This window comes from Xiphophorus maculatus, chromosome 13 (genome assembly GCF_002775205.1).
Source record: "Xiphophorus maculatus strain JP 163 A chromosome 13, X_maculatus-5.0-male, whole genome shotgun sequence".
In the NCBI taxonomy this organism is placed as follows: Eukaryota; Metazoa; Chordata; class Actinopteri; order Cyprinodontiformes; family Poeciliidae; genus Xiphophorus; species Xiphophorus maculatus.
Window position 1 is genome coordinate 12783052 of NC_036455.1, and position 24539 is coordinate 12807590.

At 37.9% G+C, this 24539-nt stretch overlaps 1 protein-coding gene across 2 annotated transcripts in view; it reads left to right on the top strand.

Annotated features, from left to right (window-relative positions):
• Nucleotides 1-24539, top strand: part of LOC102222444 (nectin-2-like) — a 343784-nt gene that overhangs the window by 302539 nt on the left and 16706 nt on the right. For both annotated transcript variants that reach the window (XM_023344382.1, XM_023344383.1), the window contains exons 7-8: nt 19256-19385; nt 21766-21823. In XM_023344382.1, the coding sequence (XP_023200150.1) occupies nt 19256-19385; nt 21766-21823 (188 nt within the window). The remainder of the gene's footprint in view (nt 1-19255; nt 19386-21765; nt 21824-24539) is intronic.

Sequence of the window (24539 nt, forward strand, 5' to 3'; positions counted from 1 at the left end):
TACAATACATATGATTAAATATAGTTATATCCCAAAGACATCAAACAATGCTTTATACACACACACATATATATATATGTATATATATATATTCAGCTGCATAGCAACCACACTAAGCAGAGTGATGCACAGAGGCTCTATTGTCTTCCTGAACAATGAGGATAATTTAATTTTCCAGCTGCACTTTTCTCTGAACCTTTTGTTGTCACCAGATTAATTTCATATCAGTAAGAGAAACTTTCTGCTGCTGCTGCTAAAAATACATCGTGCCACCTACTCACAGCTCAGTAGTAACCTGTACAACCTGTGTTGGTAGCTTCTGCTTTGGTGATGAAACTTTTTTTATTTCTTACCTGTTCAGTGTTGCATTAGCGCCACCTTGTGTCAGTAACACGCAATAAGATGGTAATTCAGCAAAACGATGTTACAAATCTGAAAAAGAAAACCAGTCATCCAGCTTAAAAAAAATAGTTATATTTATAATATGACTATCATATAATAGCTGCAAGTGATCAAATTAAGTTTATCCAAATAAATATATTAATTTTATCGTGTTCTCGTGTTAAACTTAAATAAATTAAGCTTCACAAACTTAGTTTGATAATATGTAAGAAGTTAAAACAAATTTTTGATTATTAACAATAAGAATGTATTATGTTGTGAATGAATTCTTAAAAAATGAATAAGGCTTAAATTGTTTTAAAGTTAAACTTATGAGTTGATGCTAAATACATAAATGTAGTTTATCTTTACCTGTCATATCCTTAGAAAGAAAACAGATCACAATAGTGTAAATGAAAAAATGAGCTTGTTAGAAGTGTGAGAAACGTCCAGCTTATCTAGAGATGGGTTTTGATGTGGGCAGTTACCCAGGGTGGCATTAGAAAACGGGCATCCACTGATCACTGATCTGTCGATTGCACATTAAGCAAGTTTTTTGTACATTTCTATTCCGTATTGAATGTGCAGTAGCTGAGAATTTATTCTTGCTGATGATCCTAAGATGATGGAAACGTTGACAGGATCTTCCTGCACTGCTGGGAGGAGGGAGACTTTTCTAAACCTCTTCTTTACACTTTTATTAAATCCTAAAACTTCTGAGTTAGTGTGTAAAAAATGATTGATCCAATCTGACATCATGTTTGTTCAGAGAATTGTTGCAAAAAGGCCTTTCGGTGTTTCAGTGACTTCCTTCCTGAATAAAGTTTATCTGTAGAGTCCCGTGTGTGCAGATGTTTGTCTTGCCCCTCGTCTTTTGTCATTTCTCTCATTACCTCTGCCCTTTGTATGCATGTGCATCTCACTGCACTGTCTGCTGCTTCTGTAGCGCAGCTGTGAGTTTGTTCACCTTGTTGTTTTATGCATGCATGGACTTATTGTGTGTGAAGGTCAGCAGCAAGGGGACAGATGACCGATAGGGCTGCAAGGACAGGGAGGCCACCGGAGCCGTGGGCTTTGTGTGGTTCTGTGTGAATGATTCGGTGTGGCAGCGGATGGCAGGAAGCATACGGCTCCCCGCCAGCACAGAACAACGTCGCAGCATGTGGAGCTAACACGCATACACACACGGGTATCCAAACTGTGACGCACAGCAAGAGGCACAAATTTCCGTCAAAGATGGCACACAAACAGGTGGAAACACACACATACGGAGAGGCCGAGGTGTGAACCATCAGTCAAACATTTACAAGCAAAGACAGATGACAAACACTGCAACAAGACAAGCAGGAACACAAACAAACATCTTTTTTTATGTCTGCACACATCTAAAGCTCATTTAACAGGCAGAGGAGAGCGCCACCTCCAGGCGGTGCATTGTTTAAGAACTGCTTCGTTTATTCAGCTTCATTTAGTATTTAAACTGTTAACTTCACACAGCAGCAGATTCCAGCTGCAGGTCGGTCATTTCAGAGGAGCAAAGGATAATTAAAGATTATAATTATGGAATCCACTTAATTATAAATGTTTTTGTGTTTATTTTAAGGTGATTCTCCATTATGTTTGTATCAAGAGTGAATTTATCTCCCTGAAAAACGTCTTTTCTCTGAAATGTCCCAACGTTTTTGATTATTCAAGATTTCTAAAGGTCTTTCTAAGCTTTTGTTTCAATTATTATTTTACCCACGGCGGCGTTAGAAAAGGCGGTCCACTTATTTTTTATCATTTTCTAATTTCTGACCCCTACTTCTGACCTCTTACTCATTCAGGTGTAAAAAAATATGTTCCAAACTAAAAGTATGAGCCAGTGTTTTCCCCCCGTGACAGATGTCTTCGGTTTCTGTGTTTCAGTGTGGTTTAGCAGTCTCCACGCTTGTTTTGCGGTGACAGGACAGAAAAATACTTTTTTTTCATGCCTCTCAAACAACCAGTTGCCATGTAGCTACCACCTAATCGTTGTTATGGAGACCTCAAGATGGCACTCCGAGTCCTCGCTGCCTTTCTCCAACAGGAAGTTTGGAGACGTTTTTACCTCCCTATGCATCTCCCTCACTGCGCAAGGTGTTGAGAGAAACTTGCTGTTTCTCTTGTTCAAATTGCTTTAAGCCTTTAAATTATTGCTCTGACTCTAAATGTGTAGAATTTTTGACCAAAAACTTTCTTTTTGTAAACATTTCGAGAGCTACATTGCATAAACAAAAAATCTTTACAAAAACTTAAGGTCTAGTTTCTATTGCCAAATCTTAGTACACTTGAAATAAGACAAAACTACCTTACAAGTAACTTTTCAGCAAGATGTTGGAGCTTGTTTTAAGTCAATAAGTCCTCAGTATTAATGAAAAAGATCTGGCTGCACTGGCAGCTTTTGTTTTTACTAATAAGATATTTTTCCTATGTTATAAGTGAATAATCTGCTGTTTTTTGGCAATAAGTGGAGTTCCAGCAGGTTTGGTCAGCTGGTTTACTGCTGTACAATGGCAGCTGTGGAGTGGAATGTTTTGTTGTTGACTTACCATCAAGAAACCACCAGCTGCGTTCTTATTAGTGGTGCAGGAGGCTCCACTTCTGCTTTTCACAGATGTACAATTGTGCATCTGTGCGCAGCCATTTTAATGTTTGAGTGTAAATGTTAAGTTTGGGTTGTGGCCAGCCAAAGTTTATTTGGATTTAAAGTGACAGACGCCCTGAAATGAGCTCACAAATTTCAATATCTAAGAGTGATTTTGTGCACAAAAAAATGTGGTGAACATGTTTTGTATCGCCCATACGTCTATCCTAACCCGTTCAAGGAATTGTAGCCGGTCACCTTTCAGTTCATGACATGTTTTGACAGATACATTTGAATTTCCAGTCCTTCACATGCCACCTGTCTCCGTATTTGACCTCTGAGAGGTAGTTTTTGCCTTCTGCTTCTCCTTCCGTCTCTCAAAGCTTTCACCTGGAGCTCATTGCGTATGCAGGGTTACCCGGTAACAGACAGCCGCTCGGGCACACAGGTGGCACAATTGCTGTCTGAGTGATGGATGATTGGCCCTCTATGATTGGCTGTCTCTTGGCCTCTCAGCGCACCCACACATGAAGATAAACATGATCTGAATCCCAGCGATGGGAAAACACACGCATACACACACACGCAGTCGCATCCCTATCTCTGAGGGTCGCCTTGATTGGCCGTCAGGGGAAGGCGACCCCGATTTGGGCCCGCAGGACCCGGAGCCGCGGCGTGAAGTGTGTTTGAAGTGGCTCGAAGTGACATGTGCTGGAGCGAGTGAACTTAACAGTAAAGTAGGATGAATATTTATAGCGTTCCCTCGGCTCCAGACCTGGGCAAAACAGCCCTTGAATATATTCCAAATGTTTGAAAAAACCCAAGGAGCGCCTGATGGAACTGATCTCTCCTCCAGGTCATTCCGACTGTCTGACGAGGCTAAAATTGAGCGCGCCCCAACTCCTTTAACACCTAACAGCCCACTTTTGCATTCTCCCGTCTCTTTGTGCAGGTATTACCCCAGTCGCTTAACCTTTTAACCGCAATGCTCAGCCGACTGCTATTGAGTGCCAAATTGACTCTGGAGTTTTTTCACACTCCTGCAAAAGAGCAGAGGATGAATGTGCAGCTGGCAGATGCAGCAATGCAAGTCTGATCTCTTTACCGAGGCCCTAAACATAAAGGAGGACTTATTTAGTCTGAGCCACTTACAATACGGCAACTTAAACTCAGATAAACCGGAATATTTTGTTATCAGCAAATGTCAGTTTTGGCTCTTGCAGACTGCAGAAGTCTCTAATGGCCCCTTCACACTTGCAGTTCAGTTTATGTGGCCCAGACCAAAATGAGAGAAGATTTTATCATTTTTAACAGCGGAGGAACTCATATAAACCACATCCAGCATATCAACAGTTATTGGCCTCTTGGTGAAAATGTGTGAAAAGCCTGGGAATGAATTCATCTTGTCAAAAGATTTCAGTTTAATGCAATTTGTTACTGCCAGGAGTGGAAATATTTGTTTTTAATAAAATGTCTTGTACTAAATCTCTTGGCACCCCCGCTGGTAACATCTTGTAAAACCCTCTTTTGCCAAAAGGGTGAAATATCATGTCTTCTCTAACATTTCACAACACTGGAGCATTAATGGAGCAGGGTGTTTGCACAACCACTGGATGCTGAATCCTGTCTGATGTTTTCTTCTCATCCCGTTTTCTGATCTGGGTGGTGAAACGGTCATAGAGGAAGGCAGATTTTTAATTCAATATTGATCAATTATCGGTCCTAAAGGGAAAGTAAATGTTGTTGTAACTAATATTAATGAAAAATTCTGCAAACAGTTATTGTATATGATGATGCCGTGAAGCGGTCTGTATTATAACAAATTTGAAGAAGCCTCTGACTAAAGGCAGAGGGTTTTTTGTATTTTGTACCAGGTGAAACTTTTCTGAGTTGATTTAATCACATGTTTTGGACCCAATGACAACATGTTGTCAGTTTCCTCAGAGAGAACACCAGATTTAATCTAAATTAAATGTTTCCTTTACAGCTTTGTCGATAATCTGCTAATGTTGGGGGGGAAAAAACACAAGTTCACAATTGTATCATTTAGCAAGACGTTTTTTCCCATGTGACAAGTAAAATAATCTCCCAGTGGAGCTAGTATTTTTTATCAATGTTAATTTACTTAAAACAAGTTCCAATATCTTCCTGAAAAGTTACTTCTTAGTTTTGTCGTATTTCAAATATATTAAGATATTTGTACTCGAAACTAGACAAAACATATCTCATAACATTTAGTTTTTTGCAGTGAGACACTTTAATCACATTAAAAGTAGTCATGTATGCATTTACAAAAATATTTAGTTACATTTAGTTAGAAATTGTAAAGCGAGACAGTAATTGTGACGCAGCTGATTTTTTTGTAAATTTACTCAAATTAAGGGTTGGATTTCTTTTCAAATTGGAGACAAATGTGAGATTATGCAGCTGTAATAAAAACTTTATTATTTTAAGGGATTTTGTTACACATCTTAAGTGTGTAACAACTGTTGCAAGAAAGCTCAATATGACCAAAGAAAGAAAACCATGTGACATAACTTTAAAAAGATTGAGTTAATTTGTAATAAGTAATAAAATTAAGTTTATCCAAATATACACATATAAATAGTTTATTAAATTATCATGTTAAACCAACTTAAATAAAGTAAGTTTGACAAACTTAATTTGATTCTCTTTTTCCAGTGTGATAATGATAGCAAACAGATCAAACATTCTCCAACCTTAATTACTGAAATGTTCTGGTCTACACTTCAGAGCCATTGTATTTTTAATCAGTTTTTCCAGTTGTATACAGTTTCTAACTGTTTTTGTAACATCACACCTCTGAAGAGGTTCCTGTTGTTGGTTTACACCGTCACACCTCAGACGGAGCACATTTCCAGGATTTGGCTGCAAAAATCTCTCTGCATGTATCTCACTATTTTCCCTTGGCTCCTCAGCCTTTAAGTGATTTGATGCTACATGACTAGGTAGATGACAGCTCTTTTTAGAGAGACGACAACTGGAAATGTCAGCGTCAGTGTGTTTACAAAAAAAACCGGGAGCAGCGAGACCGAGGAGACTGAGCTGAGAAGATAAATTCAGCCGGGTCCTGCTCGTTGTCGCTCCCTCGTTATCTGGCTGCTTCGCTTCCTGCTTCCTTCTTTCTACTAACATGACCCAGTTTGATCTGGATGGGGTTCAGGTCTCCCAGATACTCTCACTTCCTCTGGATCCTTCTAAAGAGCAACGCCGCTGTGTTTCCTGGGCCTTCTCTCCAGCTGCGATGTTATTTCGGTAGCAAAGCAGCAAAATTTGTGCATATTTATGTGCTTTACCCTATTAAGTCGCTGCAGACCCTTGTGGGGTAGAAAAGGACAGAAAAGGCTCCTGCTGTCAGAAAATAAAAGAGGATCTCTGGCTACAGATAAGGTTCAGAAGTGTTGCACATCTGAAATATCTGTCACAGAAACACAGAGCACTGATAGACAGATTAATTTTCAAAAAGGTCACGTTGCGTCTCAGCGTCTGTCTCAGCGAGTGTTTGTGAGAAATGGGATTTTAAAGATGCCATCAGAGCGGCTTGTCTTTCTGTGCAACATGCAGGTGTGTGTTTTGGTCCTCTGCAGGCTGCCGGAGTTGTCACGTACTGTAACAGAAACGCTGCTGGATGACTCTTGTCCCCTCTCTCAAGGCTAATTATAGTGAGTGCACAGGGACGGAGCTATCTAAGAATTATTTATGATCCTCCTACTGGCCCGCTTCTTCTCGTCAAACAAGGGGTCCTCGGTTTGCAGATCGGCGTTGATCCTCAGCCTCCCTTTGCTTCTTTTGCCATTTGTTTCAGAATTGCACTTTAAAGGAAAATAAAGAATATCTTCAATCAGTCCAAAAGTTTTTCTCCCAGCCAGTCAATATTTGCTTTTAGGGGACAAAAGTCCTGCTATTTACCATTGAGGATTCAGGTCATTAAAACCATTTTTATTCTGAAAGCCTTTTTGTTCTGCCGTTTCTTCGCTCAGACTGTTCTCCTCCGCAGAGAAAATAAAACCTGATACAATGTGAGCATTGATTGTCCATGTGTTTGGATCTAGTTTGAAAATATTACAAATTCAATATGAAAGGAGCAAAAAAGGACATTTAGAGCTTTTCACAGAACAGATGGTCGCTGCTGCAGCCTTGCTGTTGATCAAAGTTGTGTTTTTAGAATCAGAAATTACATTTGTCTCTTTAATTACAATTTTCTTTTTGTACAAACTCCCCAGTAACATTTCTAAGTCAACAACAAAGAATATTACGGAGTGAAACTAAGCTGCTAAACTATATTATTTTATCACATATTTTGCATTGTGTTCATTCATTTAAGCCTGGAAAGTTTTTCACATTTGTGCTTTATGTCACATGTGCAACACTGCTACTGTATTTACATCATCTGCCCTCAAATATTGAAGCTCTCACCCAATAATAGCAGAACTTAACTTGAAACAACACCATGCAAACACTTTGTCTAAATACTGAAATTGCAGCTGACAGAACTGCCTACTTTCTGTTAAATTCTGCTAATAACTATCTGACCCAGTTGATTCTTAAAAATAGGGGGAAAATGTAACAAGAAATAGAAATCCACAGCAAAAGTAACAACACACCATTGATCCCAATACATGTGCTCTATTGGCAATAGGAGTACTTAAGAAAAAAAATTACAGGACTGAGGTTCTGTATAGTTCTGTTAATTTTCCTACATTAAAAATTGGAAAATGAACATTTTGTTTATTCATCAACATAAATACTAATAAGGAAAACAGTGGGAATCATTTTCTATACGAGTCTAAAGAATGGCTTCTTCTCCTTAACAGGGAACGATCTCTGTCACAAATGTTCTGTTTATTTCTCAAGATCTAAATTTTAATTAGAATCAACTCAAAAATGACTCAACATAAGAAAAATCACTAATTTGATCAGAACCAAATCTATTACTCATCTACTCTCTGTTGAATATTTAATCATAGAAAAACCCAAGAATGTAATTTTTAACAAGCAAAGATGCTTGTTAAATGCTAATGCTAATTCTGCTGTGCAACTGAAGATTAGATGGGATGTTTTGGGAGAAAGGAATTAATTTTTAAAATTGTATAATCTAAGCTGATTGAAAATCAAGCATTTATCAGATGCCGATCTTTAACTTGAGAGAGGAGAAAAAAGGTCTTGGTCCACCAGGTTTCAGCACACAATAGAAACAGGAAGTGGATCTTACCTGGACCAGAAAACCAACACAGTTCTTAAACAGCTGGGTGGTTATGATCTTGGATCTTTTTGAGGCACATTTGTTAAAAAAAAAAAAAAGAAGCTTCTAACTTTTAGCTTAGGCTAAAAGATTCTCCATGGTGTTTGTAGAGAAAAAATCAGAAATAAATCTGAAGAACAAAATGCAGCGATGCAAACAAAAAGACCTTCCACTGCGATCTTAAAAGGTTAAACACTTCTCTCCAACCAGGCAAAGAATATTTATAGTCTTTTATTTTGCTACCTGAAGTTTTACATTTATTTGAGGTAAACAGGATGATCACAATAAAAGAAAAAAAAAATCCTCCTGATGCAGTTACTTCTCTGTCATTGTGCTTGTGATGCAGATGATGTGGATTGAGAACATCAATCTGTTCTCAACTTTGCTTTTACACAGAATCTAGTCTAACTATCTTTGCACACTTAAAATGAGAGAAAACTAACTTCTAACTTACAGATACAATTCAGCAAGATATGGATAAGATATTAGTAATTCCTTGATATTGGGGGAGGGGGAGTACTAGTTCCACTTTCAGATTATTTCACTTATAATAAGACCTTTCCCCCCTAGTACAGAATTATTCATATAAAACAAGCTCCAATATCTTCCTAACAACTTACTTTAAGCTAGTTTTGTCTCTTTTTAAGTGTAAAGAAGAGACCCTTGTACTAAACTAGACTTAGCACAAGTCTAGTTAGTCTAGTCTTAGTCTTAGTCTAGTTTCTTGTACTAAAATATCTAATCAATAAACTAGACTAAAAATATTTGGTAAGATTTTGTGCTTTTGCCATGTAGAGGTACTTATATGATTAGCAAAAATACCAATGATGGAAACCCTCAGCAGTCACCTTCAAAATAAAAGCTTTGCAGCTTTCAAAACAAATAAATGTGGATTTTTCTGAATGATAAACTTGAATCTTTGGGATCTATTGGATTGACGTAAGGCATTAAGGAACAGTTAAAGCATAAAGGGCTCAGGTTGATGCTAACAATGAGGAGAATAACAAGAGCTGTAAAATCAAAAAAACGTCAATATTTGCTTTCAACTGTAAAAAGAAGCTTGAAGGTAAACTCTGCATAAAAAGTCAAATGTATTATTCTCTAGTAAAACCAAGAGAATGAATCAATTCTCAGCCATTTCTGCCTTCGAGTTTAACACCAATGTGATTTTAATTTCCTAGGCAACAACTCAACGTACCTGAAACAAAAAGTATATCCAAAGGAGGGAAAAAGTGGGATTTAGCCAATTTCTGAAGTCCATTAATGTCAACAAGAAATGATTCAAAGCTTAAATTTTCCATCTACTGCAAACTTTAGCTCAAAACTTCAGAAACCTCATCCATATTTGATTTTTTTCCATTTTCACAGCATTACTTCTGACGTTGAGACGTTTTAAAAAGCAGCCACATGGCAGGAAATGTGTAATAAGTGCAAACATCCTCCTACAGTTCATCAAGTCTTCTAACACCACCGGCAAAATGTTTAAGCACTCTTAATGTTTTTGGCCTTTTTATCGACTTAAGCTGGAGCAGAAATTGCATGTTTGCTGTTTCTAATTAAGATTTTTACTGCAGGCGACCTGTGCGGTGGAGTGGAGGGGTTTTTGCAATGTAAAGCAGCAGCACTCAGCCCACAAAAATCAACAACACACTATTAAATTATGCTGATCTCCGCATGCCGTTCTTTGTCTTTATTCCACTCACCTTTCCCTTTTCTCACCCACCACCTCTCGTGCTTCTTGCCTGAAGTGCCACACCGAGAGGAATAAAGGTGCATTTTCTCCTCCAACGTTATAATCATTCCTTTTTTTTATTCATCGTAATTGTTTGCTGATTGCAGTCATTTGGATGCACTTATAACTTCAGTGGCGTTTCCAGTGATGGTGGCCGCAGGCTGCACGCTGGCTGCTGCTGTGTGGGTTTGGGTGTGTGATTGTGACCGCCGGTGTTTATCTCTTAAGACTCAGTGAATATGAAATGGGAGGGCTGTTTGAGTCAGAGCTGCTAGTAGCTTATTGTCAAACTGTCGTCACAGCAAAGTGCTTGGAATATAATAACACAGATGGAAGAGATACAAATATTTTTAATGGAGAGGGGTATGAATTAAAAAAGAAGTAAGAACGAAGTTAAATACCAAATTAATAGATTAAAACATGCTGATGGTTTAAAAGGTGAAAGATTATTTATTTATTTGAACAACGGCCTAAGACAAGGCGATTTGCACTCTACACTACAAACCAGTCCAGGTATTCAAGGCTGTTTTAAAGAGACCAGCAGAATAAAACAGGAAGTCATGCAAAGTATTTTTGTCTCGTTTCTATTGCAAATATTTTAATACGTTGAAAAAGACAAAACTAACTTGCAAATAACTTTTCATTTTCTTGTTGCTGAAATGTGCTATAAAGATAAAATTTGATTGATTGATTGATTGATTGATTGATTGATTGATTGATTGATTGATTGATTGATTGATTGATTGATTGATTGATTGATTGATTGATTGATTGATTGATTGATTGATTGATATAGGAATTTCTATAGAGTATTTTCTGTCTTAATCTTGCATGGTACATAAAGTTTTGTAACTTGTCAAAGGACTGCAGATGCAAATTAGCTTTTTGATATAATCTGGTACAGAACATCAAATGCTGACATTTATGAGTTCACATTGTCCCTTTTTAAATAAAGTTCATTATCAACTTGTTTTAAGTCAATTTTCCTTACTGTTGATTTAAAAAAGTACATTGACAGATTTTTTTTTCACTGACGCCAAATTTTTATAAAATTGTTATAAGTGGAACAATCTGCCAGCGGAGACAGTACTTCTCATCAATGTTAAGAAATTAACTTAAAACAAGCTCCTATATTTTACTGATTTTTTAAATTCTTTGTCTTGTTTCAAGTGTATGAAAATAATTTGCACTAGAAAGAAGACAAAAAATAATTAGTAACGTTTTGTGTTTTTGCAGTGAATACCTTAAGATGAACAAACCAAGCACCATTCTTTACATCTACACCACTGTAGCAATACACTTACATTAACTTTATTATTACTCTTCTTTTCCAATAAGTAGAAAACCATCACAAGGATCTCTGAATCCCACAGAAACCCAAACAAATGACACAGTCATAATCCCCCTTCAAATCCACAAAACAAAAGCAGACAGAACAGTTAAACATCTGGTCAACTTTTCTGCTCCCAGGACGAAGGCTACAGATCATTTGGACACCCCATAATAACATTTTGTTCTGCTTATTTCAAAGTATCACGTAGATGGTTGAAATTCCCTAAAAAGTTAAAACTTCCCTTCCAATACCTGCGTTCTTGTCTGCAAACAAACTCCAATGACACCTGACCTTGTCAGTCAGTCAAGTCTTTTTGTATAGCAGCTCAAAGTGCTTCATGTAATAAAATCACAACATTACAAAATTATAAAGAAAACACCATTCAGTCAGCAATTTAACAAGCATTACGTTTTGATGAGTGCCATCACCAAAATCATACACCTGAAATATGGCGGTCAGTGTTTCGTTTATCCACATGTGGGTGAAAAAACCCTTCGCAGGTTTTTTTATTCATATTGTTATAGTGGACATTGATGTAGCTTTTTAATTTAGTACTGAAAGAGAGCCTGAGGTGGCTTTAGATGTGTGCTGCTGTCTCCTTAATCTAGATAAAGTTTCATTTGAAGTTTGAAATTATTCAATATAACATTAATAAACCATTAAAAACCAAAGAATTTACTATAAATATCCAAAACCACTTCTACCTTTAGTGCTTGATTAGCACATACAGGGTTCAAAGATGCAAAGGAAATCTATATCATAAACCAGAATAATTGAGTCAGCTTTTTATTTATAAAATATGCATTTTATTAATCTCCATTTTACCTAATAATTTGTATAATTTCCAGCCATCACACATGATAAATTGGTGTAGAACTGAAGCAGCTATTATGCTAAATTGAGCAAAAACAAGAAAGATGTACATAGAGCTGCCAGGTTTATAAAAAAAAAATAACTCGCGGTCCCTCCAGAGCTGTTGGTCTTTGTGTTTTTTTTCTCCACTCACCTTTTCCTCTCCCACGCACCAGCTCTCATGCCTCTTTTCTAAAGTGCCTTGCTGAAAGGAATAAAGGTGCCCTTTGATTCATCATTATCACTCGCTGATTGCAGTCATTTCTGCACACTCCTAACTCCAGTGGTCTTTTTAGCTACGGCGAACACACACTGCAAGCCATATTTGTGTGTTGGCGTGAGGGGGTGAGTGTGTGAGTGTGTGAGTGTGTGCGCGCTGATGGTGGGAGCTAATGTTGCTGCCAGAGCCGCTGCTGGGCTGTGATGTGGGGGAGGCAGTTTTGAGAAGAACAAAGTTCCCGTGGTGGCGGCTTTCGTGCTGCTACACAGTAATTGGAGTTATATACAGAGTTTGATGAAGGACTAAATTTAAAGAATAAAAAAGGGGAATGTTTTATTGGAATATAGAAATGAGAAATGAGAGAGAGCAGATGATGGAGGGAAAAGTGGAAAACAGAAGCAGTTGTTGTTGCAGTGTCACTCATGGCCTCCCTCAGGAGTGTTTAGACCTTTAAAATCTCATTTTTTCCACAGGCAACTAACACCCCTCCACATCATCCCTCTCTCTCTCTCTCTCCATCTCTCCTTGCATCACCCACATTCTCTTGTTTTCCTCCGTTTCTCAGTTCATTTGAAACGTTTTCCCTCCTCCTCGCCTTCATTTATTTCTGGTCCCACCGACTCTCACATCCTCTCGTTCTCCCCTCCTCTTTTCCACCTTCCCTCCGACACTGAAGCTGCGATTTATAAATAGTTTTACTGTAAACCACATTCAGGGGGAGCAGCAGGCGGAATGAAAAGACGTGTACCAGTTATTTTTTTTTCCTCTCTATTTTAATTTACTCGCATGAAGGAAAGCTGAAATAAATATCTTTTTTACAGAATTGTATTGTAATATCCCATCTCATCAGGTTTTCACACTGTTTTATTGTATATTTAAGCATAAATACCACTAGAGCACAGAAAAAAATTGCTTTTCTTTGTATTCTTAGAGCCTATTGCAGTGTGGCTAAATGCAGGGCTATATTTAGTTGTAATTGTCAGAGACCAGTGCAAACTCCACACTTGTGTTGTTTAAAAATGTGTAAGCAAGACAGAAATTTGGATTGAAAAGAGAAATTTATTTAGCTTGCTAAATCTGTTCAAATAATCAAAATTAACTTTATTTATACTTGATGAACAATGAATGTCATATTAAGGCCATTTTACGTCGATATATTAAATGAGACACAATCCAAACTAATCCTAAATGTATGCAAAATTTGGAATATAATGCACATTAGTCAAAAGTTATCAAAATAACTTCCTGAATCCTCAGCTGACTTTGCACCAGTCCCTCCTCCTGAACATCAGGAGTATTAAGTACATAGACTTTCTACCCAGCCAAGTTTTTTCCCTTCAATCTGATTTTAAAGCTTTTCTATAATCAAATTATATTACGAACTCTCCAGAGCCAACAGATCCAGGCCACATGAATTATTCACTAATTGACTTTTATAACGTAGTTGTCGATAGAACTGACATATCCACTCTTTTATTCTGTGATACATCTTTATTTAAAAGTAATAGCTGCTGTGTGGGATCAATAAAAACAAACTCCCGAACATCATTTTCAGACTTTTTTTTGTGGAGAGTACTTGTTTTTCTGTAGAGCAGAAATCTGTGTTTTTATAATTCAGCAGAAAGCAGAAAGAGGCAGTTTAAGTGCAGGCCTTGGGCACAGTGTGCTTCTCTGATTGCTTATACAGCCCCCACACTGTATGTGAGAGCAATGGAGCACTTAACACAGGGGCTGTTATTTCAGATCCATTTAAATTGCATGTGATGCAGTCAGAAATTCAGATCATTTGAGTGTCACTTTGATAGTAGCGTAACGTGTGCAGATTCAGGCTGACCCAGGCGGTGGAGCGAGAAACAAACAGGCTGTTATCTGGAGGGAAAAGCCACTGTAGCTTCCTTCTGCACGTCAATACGTCCCCATTCGTTCGGTTTTCAATAAAGAAAACAAAAGGACACCAATGCTTAATATGCTGATTCAGTGTTAGAGCTGACCAGAAAGCAGTGAGTTGGAGAAAACCTGGGATCTAAACCAACTAACAGCGAATTTGTTGGCTCCACATAGATGTCATAAAAAGTCGAATTTCTGCTTCTTTTGTGTCGCCTGTTAAAGTCTGAGCTAGAGCTGCAAACAGTTAATAAACTTATAATTATCAATTAATAAGTTATTAGATTAAAACTAGTTCTAATTGATTAACTAATAACTAGCTTACACATTCTTTTAGTGTTGTAATTTGGCCGCCATCCAGCAGAGGGCGACGAGGAGCCAGTTAGAGAAACAAAGATGGCGGAGCAATACCAGAACTGGAAAGGTAAACTGTTCAAACAGAGACCGGTGTTCAGGATTTTATAAGCACTTTATTCGATTCTGTTCTGAAATAAACAGTCGACAAGCTCCTTAAGTTTCACCCTAATAGGAAACATTCAGCCGAGCTACGAAGACACAGAAGCGGGACGGAAAAACGGAAAACATTCCTTCAAGAGCAACGAGAGGCGGTAACATCTCTCTGTTTATGATTATTAATTAAGTGTTCCACATATTATCTTATTTTTTACCTTTCTATTCAGTAACTTAATAGATTGCTGTTATATTTTATAAATAAACATTTCTTAATGTGAGAAATTATCAGTATATTACTGACACAAAATAAGTAAAATGTAATTTTTTCAGCGACAGTAAATGAAAAATTGATATAAGAAAAAAAATTTTTTTAAGAAACTGTCCTCGTATCGATTAATCCACAATCGATTGATAAGATCAGCCAACATTAGATGAACTCATTAATCAATAATTTCCATCCTTAGTCTAAGCTACTGTCCTGTGAGGATGAAGATATGTTTTCTGTCAAATATTAATGTTGTTGTCCTTCCATATATGATACTTTATTGTGGTTTAAAATGTAATTCTTCGACAAGATCTGACTTTATTCTCCCTAATATTGGTCCTGAAGGTCTATTTTCACTGCAAGATGGTGTCCAGCTGAACAAGTGCATGCTGTTGCATGCATTGTTGATTTGGATACAAACGTTTCCGAGGTGGGTATAGTGGTGATGGAGGCGTTAGTCTGCCAATTACCATGCCAGAAAACCCAGTTTGAGTCTCAGCCCACACTAAGTTTTCACTCTTCACTGGAAACAGGTTAGCATGGCTGGGCGGTAAAAGCCAGGCATCAGTTCTTCGTTTGTTTGTTTTTTAATTGACAAGAAATTTGAGATGATAAAACTAATTTTAATATCAGAATCTGTTTGAAACAATATGCAGTTTTCACATGATTTATTTTTATAAAGCAACAAAAGCTACACAAGTCAACCTGGCTCTATGGAAAATCCTTTTTCACTAAATCAACAATGTCATATTTCATTTTCATATTTCTAAGGTTCCTAATTAATTTGTTTCTCTTAATCTGGTCATTTCTACATTGCAAAATAACACGTTCTATTGTTGAAGTGAACTCTGGTTCAGTTCGAATTCATATGTAAACTCCAAGTGGACCAGAGACCTCTCAAAAAGCAGCAAGCGGACTATAGTGCAGTGCATTCTGGGTAAATAAAGCCAAAACAAACATTCTGCAATAGTGCTAGCTCGAGAAATGGTTCGTTTTTTGTTTTTTTTTACCAAAGACAAAAGAGACAACCGCTAAAATCTGACGCCGCTCCATTTTAGTTTTTTCAGACTTTCATGTTGTTTCCTTCAGTGGTTCTTGGTGCAGCGCCCCCACAGGTGAGGAGGGAAACGGGTATTTCAATTAGTTTGGTTTGTTTGACACTTAACACTGTGAAAGAGAACCGCAGCAGTTGAAAATGTAACAAATGTTGCAATTTTCTGTGATTCTTCTGACCTTTTCAGTTGCTTTAAATTCAACCAAAACCAGATAAACGGTAAAAAACCCTCCTGGTTTTCTCTGCTCTTCATACTGTGACCCTGTGCTCCTATAATCTTTGCATGGAGACTGATAACACCCTGAGTTTGATCATATATTTCACACATTTCCATAGTTATGGAAATCAAATTCTCTGTGTGTCCACGAACACCGCCTGGCATTTCCTGCCCTTTTCATTCTTTCATTTCTGGGCTGCGTGGTGGAGCAGCGCTGCCGTAAAGGACATGGCTAAATATCGGCCCTGTAATTAGATTATTGGTCAGAAAACAACTTGCATATTTTCCATATCTGCAAACTTTTCTACCAGTTAGATGCAAAAACTTTTTAAAATGACATTTTGACAGTGAAACATGTTTTTTTTCTGGATTCAAGCTGTTCGTCTGAGCAGGTGCACGAGAACAAAGTTATTACTGCTTGGTGCACCTCTGGTTTCCCTGCAGAGAGAGCGCCGGTCGTGTTTGATGAGGATTCCTGAAGCGCTTTTTCTGTTCAGAGAGATGCGATGGGCTTCTCTGATAGATTATTAACACGTTTTGCATTTGCCCTCCAACAAACTCCCTGCTTCCTCCATCAATCTTCTCTGCAGCAGTCCTCTCCTCGTGGGATGCAGCCTCCTCTCACCTCAATTCTGAATTCAATAAGATCTCTGTTCCTGTATTAAATCCTGACTCCTGTGTCACCTGGTGGGAATTTCCAACAGCAGGGTAACCCAGTCTTTGTTAAAAAGCTGGTTTGCTGTTAAATGTATAAAAAAAGATATAAATTGTGATCTTTGACACATCAATTGAGCTTTGAAGAAACTCGTATGTGGGGAGAAACGGATTGAAGCCGTCTGGATGTTTTCTGTCTGTTTTTGTGTCCAGCTGTGAAAGAAAAGCTGCTGCATTTGCCCGTCCATCTAATGTACCTGCATATGAACAGGCTGCCCCCTGCTGTTTAGGAAGAAAACAAATTAAGAATAAATCTTCTTTGGTTGAGTCTGTTCATCCCACATAAACATATTTTCTAATTTAACCTCATGTCTTGACTAAAGCTGCATTGATTTTATTTTGAAGTTGCTTTTTTAACATAATGACACAGGAGCCAAATATGTTCACAAGGAGGTCACGACTTTATCCGTCAAAAATGACTGTTTACTCTACAGAAAATCTAGACAGGAGGAAAATGCAAAGGTTTTAGCAAAACATGGATTTCTAAGTATTTATATGATGAAGTCGGCAGTAAAGTTGTTTGTTTGAGTCGGGACTACGAGATGAAACGCAGATAAATTAAAACAGTTGACTGGTGCTGAAAGGGTGCGGACATTGGAAGCTTTGCTAGCTAAAGTCAGGCGTGTTAGTTGGAGGTAGATAGTATTTTTACAAAATTTAGGTGTAGGTTAATCTCACTGATTATAATCTGCCAGCTTTGCTTTGCATCGTTATCTCAGACATTCAGCCTGACTTTAAAGCACTCGTTAACGACCAAAGAGACAAGATTTCTCTTAGTAACGCGTTTTACAGTCATTTGTGACCATTCTTCTTGAGGAGTATTTGTGAGGTCAGACCCTGATGTTGGGTAAGTAGTCCTGGCTCAAATTCTACTCATCCTATTGAGAAACAGCGTTTGGACTCTACTGAGTTCTTCCAAAACAATATTGTTATTCAAGACCTTATCAAGTCTACTTCATGTCCTGGTTTTGCATTCATATCACAACTGCAGTTCCTAAAATGTTCCCACAAATATGGGAGCATGAATTCATCTGTGCAAATCTTCAGTTCTGAATATTCAGAAACATCTCCAGGAAACACAGAAAGAAGTCTGTTTACCTTCCTTCTAAGCATTTATGATGACTATGTTGGATGACTGAGAATACACAACAAACTATTACCCTGAGCCATGCAAAGTGGCAGCATCATGCTGTGGGGATGCTTTTCTTCAAGGAATCTGGTCAGAAGATGAATGAAGTTAAACCTGGGATAATCCTGGAAGGAAACCGGTTAGAGGCTGCAGAGATTAATGCATTTAAACGGTCCAGTCAAAGTTCAGACCTAAATCCAGTTGAGAGACTCAACAGTTGCTCTTCAGAGTCACTTTCTATCCAGTCTGGTTGACTTTGAACTGTTTTCAAAGAGGACTAGTCAAAGGTTTCAGCCTGTAGATGTCGAGACTTTGAGCTGCACCTGCAGTAAAAAGAAAAAAAGAAGTCCTAGAAATGATTGATGTTTTATATTTTCATTTGTGTTCTATCACATAAAATCCCAATAATATTTCTGGAATTGTGATGTGGTGGAATGGTGAACAGCTGAAGGGGTATAAATACTTCTGCAAGGTGCTGTAAATACTGGAACATGAGCAAAGAGGGTACAAACATCGCAGGTTGTCCTTTTATCATCTCTGTACCAGAGACAGTGGTGTGGGCACGCTCCAGTTACACTGAGTAAAAGGGAGAAAATCAAAACAAAGGACTAAATAACCTGTGAAAACCTTTCAGCCTCCCTCTTTGTTGTTCCTGCCAAATTCCCAGGGATAGTCGGTGATTGTGCCGAGGGAACTGCAGCTGCTGCAGACCTTTTTTTTTTCTGCCTTTTCAAATAAGAGCTCAATCTGAGCGGCTTTTACAGTCAGTTCAGATTCCTCACGTCCCTCTGGAAACCATAAACAAATTCTTAATTAAAGAGAAATGACTTGTTCTGACTGGATCGAGTCGGAGCTTTATGGCATTTTTACGGCAGGAAGTTCAGAGCTGCCTGTATGAATTCTTTATGTTTTATGGCTGCGTTGTCACCCTGTTTGTTTTACATGTTTTGCTCTGCTTCGGTTTTATGAAGCACTCCTGAATGACACGGCTGCAGATTATTCCTTCTTCTCAGCAGGAGAACGCATAAAACACAAATACCGCCAGTGAGCAACATTAAAATGCCGAGATCGGCCTCATGAAATTTAAATGAACCTATAATAACACTTTGTTTCCTCTTTCTCTCCCTCTCTACCTCCTTTTCGACGGTACAAGAAGAGAAACGGGAGCCTGTCCAGGAGCAGCAGACAGGCGCTCTGGTCGGAGGCGTCCTCGGCACCCTCATCTTCATCGGGATCATCATCGGCATCGTCTTCCTCATAAGGAAGTACCAGCAGGACACGGAGTGAGTCTTCATCACTAATTCTGCATTAACTTAAACGTTTGTTTAACCTCCTGAGCAAACTAATCCCTCCTTCTGGGGCTGCAGCTCATTAAAACTTATCACACGTCATTAAAGGATCCAGCAGTGGTGGCTCGGTTACAAATCCGGACCTGAAGTTTACGGCACCGACCCGTTTCAAGGTTCCTCCCCTGGGCTGCAGCTGAGGACTGAGATTTATTAAACCTTCTGGGCTTTTGCTCCACATTTCAGATGCAATTTTCCAAACTAAAGCTCCATGTAGATCATCAGGGTGTTTTATAAACGAGCGAGCAAATGGGAGCTCCAACATTCATTATGTTGTGATTAAACTTTGATGCATCCATAGGAAAGATGCAGCATCCAGACCATCAGTCAGTGTGAAAGAGACGCTGTTCGACCCGTAAATCAGAACAAACAGAAGTAATCATTGGCTAATATCTCAAACCTTGTTGGTTAAAAACTCTGCAAAGAATAGACTCTGTTCTTCTGCTGTTATTTTGTAAAATGTAATTTTATTCTGATTTTAGAACAGTTTGAAAAAGTTGAGTTGAATGTAACAAGTGTTAAAGGTCTTTCAGGCCTTATGAAACTGATGGAAAAATAAATCAGTAATGTTGGTCAAATGGTTTATTTTTCGTATAGTGAGCAGAAAACAACTTGTATAAACAGGGATATTTATTTATTAATTTATTTCATTCATTTACAGTTTGAAATGAAGACGTTACATGTTGGCATCAACAAAGGTTTCAATAATAAATTGTTGTTCAGGAAGTCAATTTATTAAATCATAAACAATCGCTCATGTAGATACACCTTTATATATTTATTTATAAATATAATAATAAAGTAAATTAAACTTATTTGTAATGATACGGCACTCATTATACCTTGATATAATATTTGTATTTTCTCAAAAGTAAAAATTGATCCACTTTCTTTGGTTATTTTAGACAGATTGTTAATAATTTAACATACAGTAAGTATCCTCTTTTAATTACTTGATTGTGAAATGACATACTGACAATACAAAAGTTTTGTTTAATTATAATACAAACATAGAGAATAAATAAAAACAAAAGTTTTTCAATATGCTAAACTTTGACAGAATAATAGTTTCCCTTATTAGGATCATCAAGTTCTGCTGATTTGTTGCTTGATTATTTCTGTTATTTTGGGCCATCGATAATAATAATAAAGCTGTTCATTCACTACTTTTGTTTTATAGTAAGTGTGGAGCAGGAAACTCATGTTATACTGATTACGTTTTATTTATGGGAGCCTTCAGTAGAAGTTGATTAGGAGGCCTAATTGAAGCTAAGCCCGTCCTCCACTCCACTTCAGCACCACTAATAACTCATTTATATTGTTCTTTCTTCATTGTTTATGCAGTGATGATGTATAAATAACCATTAGCATGCCTTACTAATGGAAACTAATGAAATAAACCAACAGACAGGGCTTTATATAGACCAACTATAAGGCAGATTGAGCATCACATCAATCACTCTGAGTGATTTAATATATTAATGGCTGTTGGAGTAAAGTGCCCATATTTAAGAGTTCAAACATAATTATGTTCGGCAGGGAAGAGCTCAGATGTTCAAAGTAACTCAAGAGATAATGGAAATTATCTGACACAAGTTTTTGATCTTGTAACAGTTGAGAAGAACAGAGGATCTATTCTGGGTTCCGTCTTGATTTTGCTTCTTATTTCACGGTATTGGGAAAAAAAAAAATTTACATTCACATCAACTGGGTGGTGACTTTAGACAGGTTGGTGCTGCTTTGGTGCATTTTTAATCTGCTTTGCATTTTGAGGCTTTTATTGAACCCAGTAGAACTTTTTCCTTCTACTTGCCTGACCAGCTGACCCTGCTTTTCTGCCAGAGAGAAATACCATTAAATATCCTGGAGCCATAGATGAAATCTATAACCAAAATGTTAATTATAGTCTTGAGACTTTAGAAAGAAAATATTTAACATCAATAACATTCATTTAGCTCCTCAGTTTAACCGTTTCAACGATGAAAGCAAAGCAGTTCTGCTCAGTCCAACCGGTTTCTTTCACGCCCATAAAGGATTTCTCCACCTGTGTTTGAATTGATTCAGTCATCCAGTAGAAAAAAAATCTTTAAGCTCACTAAATGTATTTCTTTCTCCAACTGACTGCTGGATTTTTTGCAAAAACAACATTGACTGAACTACGACACAAAGGGACATCTTCAGCGGTCAATATTTCATTTCTGTCCTTCAGCCTCTCAGCAGCCAAAGTTGTCCATCTTTTAAAACACAAAGGAAAATCTGATGTCTTAACGAAGCGAAGATCAATAACTACATTGCTTTTCCCCTTTCGTCCAATCAGGGGTCCTCCGAAGCACAAGCCTCCTCCTCCGGTAAAGGCAGGCAGCTCAACGGAGATGGTGAGTGATCGGTGTGGCTCCAAATCAATCCTTATTGTCACCACAGTTATATTATCGTCTCTCTCTCACACACACACACACACGCAGATACACAGATACACAAAGTCCATTTGGGCAGTCATAATGGGGCTAATGGCTATTGATTGGAGATCTCAGTTGGCTTCTATGTGCCCAAATAATTATCTTGGTTTGTAAAGAGCCCCATTAGAGCACTTCGTTATTTTCCCTATCATTCCATCGCATTTTGGTGCGCTTATGTAATGTGACTAAAAACTCAGTAAATTTATGTTGATTAGACATGAAAAATGGTGTCTAATGGCTTTTAATGCCTTGGCTAAAAGGATGGTTCATGTGGTTCAGCAGCGAAAGGGTCTTTTTCAGACATTTAAAGGTTTTCCTGTGAAGCAGCACCTGTGGCACATGATGAAGACTGTAACTCTTAAAGCTTCTGGTTTTCAGGGCGGTGACAGGTTACAAGTCTGCTGGCTAAATCTGAACACTTTTTAAATAATACTCTTTGCTTCAGCATTTATAACTCCTTCATTTTTGGTGATAAAGTTCTCAAATTGTTATACAACATACCCACATGTGTTTTCTATGAATGACACTGATTGAAAACCCTGTCAGTTTATCGCAAACTTAGTGAGTGTTAAGGAGAAAAGTTATTATGTTAGCTTAAATTTTGGAAAAGCATGGCTCTCCTTTTCCTCCTGTTAGCCGGGTCGAGCGGGGTTCTCCGTGAGCGTCCTGCAACCGCGTGCTGCTAAAACGAAACAACAACAAAACGTGTTGACGTCACAGATCACGGAGTTTTAATCTCATACAAAGCAATCGACAACAAAGTTGCAGAGATACAGAAATATGCATTTTCTCATGAAAATAAAAACACACAAGGGGGAAGACAGACAAACACAGAGACAGACAAAGGCGCCAACGTGGAGTAAAAAGATGGAAAAACTCTCTCTTCTCCGGTGTTGACCTGAAACTATAAACCAAAAGGGTGTTTCCCTATTTAATATATGCAAAAAAGGCGTTCTGTTGTTTTGACCAATCAGAGACCTGGTTCAGCCTCGAAGGTGCTCTGTTTTTTGTCCAAGCAAATCGGAGGGAAACCCCCAGTCCTGCACGAATATCCCCCGCACCGAAGTCCTGTTATAAATCTCGCCGACTCTCCTGGAGTTTCTTCCTACCACATTCCAGCTGCCGTTTCCATGGAGATGCTAATTTTATGGCTTTTGTATGCTCTTAAACAAACAGTTGAAGGCGTCTGCTTGTCTCCTCGGGCCTCTTTCGAAGGGTCACACAAAGCCTGTTTTTTCAAATACGAGTGATTAACACATGTGGGAAGATTAAGTGTATTTTAGCATTAAATAATCATTTGCTTAGCAATCCCCCTTTTGAGGTCTTTTAAAAAGACCTCAATAAAAATTGAGTAAGCCTTCTAATACCGAACCACAACTATGTATGAAAAAACGAAAAAACCGAAAAATAAAAAGACAAAAGCGTGACGTACCCTAATTACATACAATCCCCCTTTGAAACAAAACCCAAGGTGTAGAAAGACTTATCCTTCAAATTGTAAAAGCATAAAACAAAATAATCACAATACAACCAAAACACAAGACAAACCAAAAACCCAAAGTATACAATAAAAATAAAGCAGGGACATACATATAAAAAAAAAAAACTAGTAAGAAATGCTCTGCAACTTCAAAGACAACATTCATCACAAAATTACAAACCGTCGAAACAAGAAACACACAAAATGACAATCTGCTGCACGTCTTTTCTGTTGTTTTTTTTTTTTTAAACGTCCATCGACAGTCTCTCAAAAAAAAAAAAAATGAAGTCTTCGTCAGGAATTGTTCAAAAAATGCGCGCAAAAAACGAAACGAAAGTCCTTGCCAGAGTTCACAACGAACGAAAAAACACGCAACAAAAAGTTAATGATGATCCTCTTGCAGCTTGATCTTCTCGGTTGGAAACCTCAAGTTTCCACCTTAGCGTCCGTTGCTCACTGAAAATTGGATTATTATGCCAATATAATCATGAGTTGCAAAACGAAAGTGAAATCTCCTCGTGAGGAAATTAGATCTTAGGAAACGACCTGTCACAGGTTAATAAAACAGACATTTTGTTTTCAACATGAATTTCATTAGCATCAGAAACACAATTACAACATTCTTTATTATCATCTTCATTAATGTCAGTATAATCAAACGATGGTTTCACCTAAAAAATGAATTTGCTTTGGTATATTCCATCCGGGAAATTATTTTAATCCTTTTTACCAAAGAACGCAGATTTTGAATGAGATCACATCCACAGGGCACCAGGAAAACGGCTGCAAACTGAAACGACAAACAGAGATCAGATTTTCCAAAAGCATCATTCATTTTGTGTATTCAACACAAACATCTTAAAGTCACCCCGTGTCAGAGTGAATCCTCCATCGCTCGTGACTCTGTGGCTGCTATCTTCGAAATAAGTGTGAAGCCGCTTCTCCAAGCAGCCCCACCCCCGCCTCGCATGACAACAGCTTGTGTGACAGAGTCCAAAGTCCCACCTGGAGCTCAAAACTCCAGGGCAGTCTGCGTGTAAAACCATGAGCAACACATCACTTGAAACCTTATCTCCTAGTTTGTCCAATTCTGCTCATCAAATGGTGGATGTGATCCCTTCAATGTACGTTGCTATTATTATATACAATAGCTCC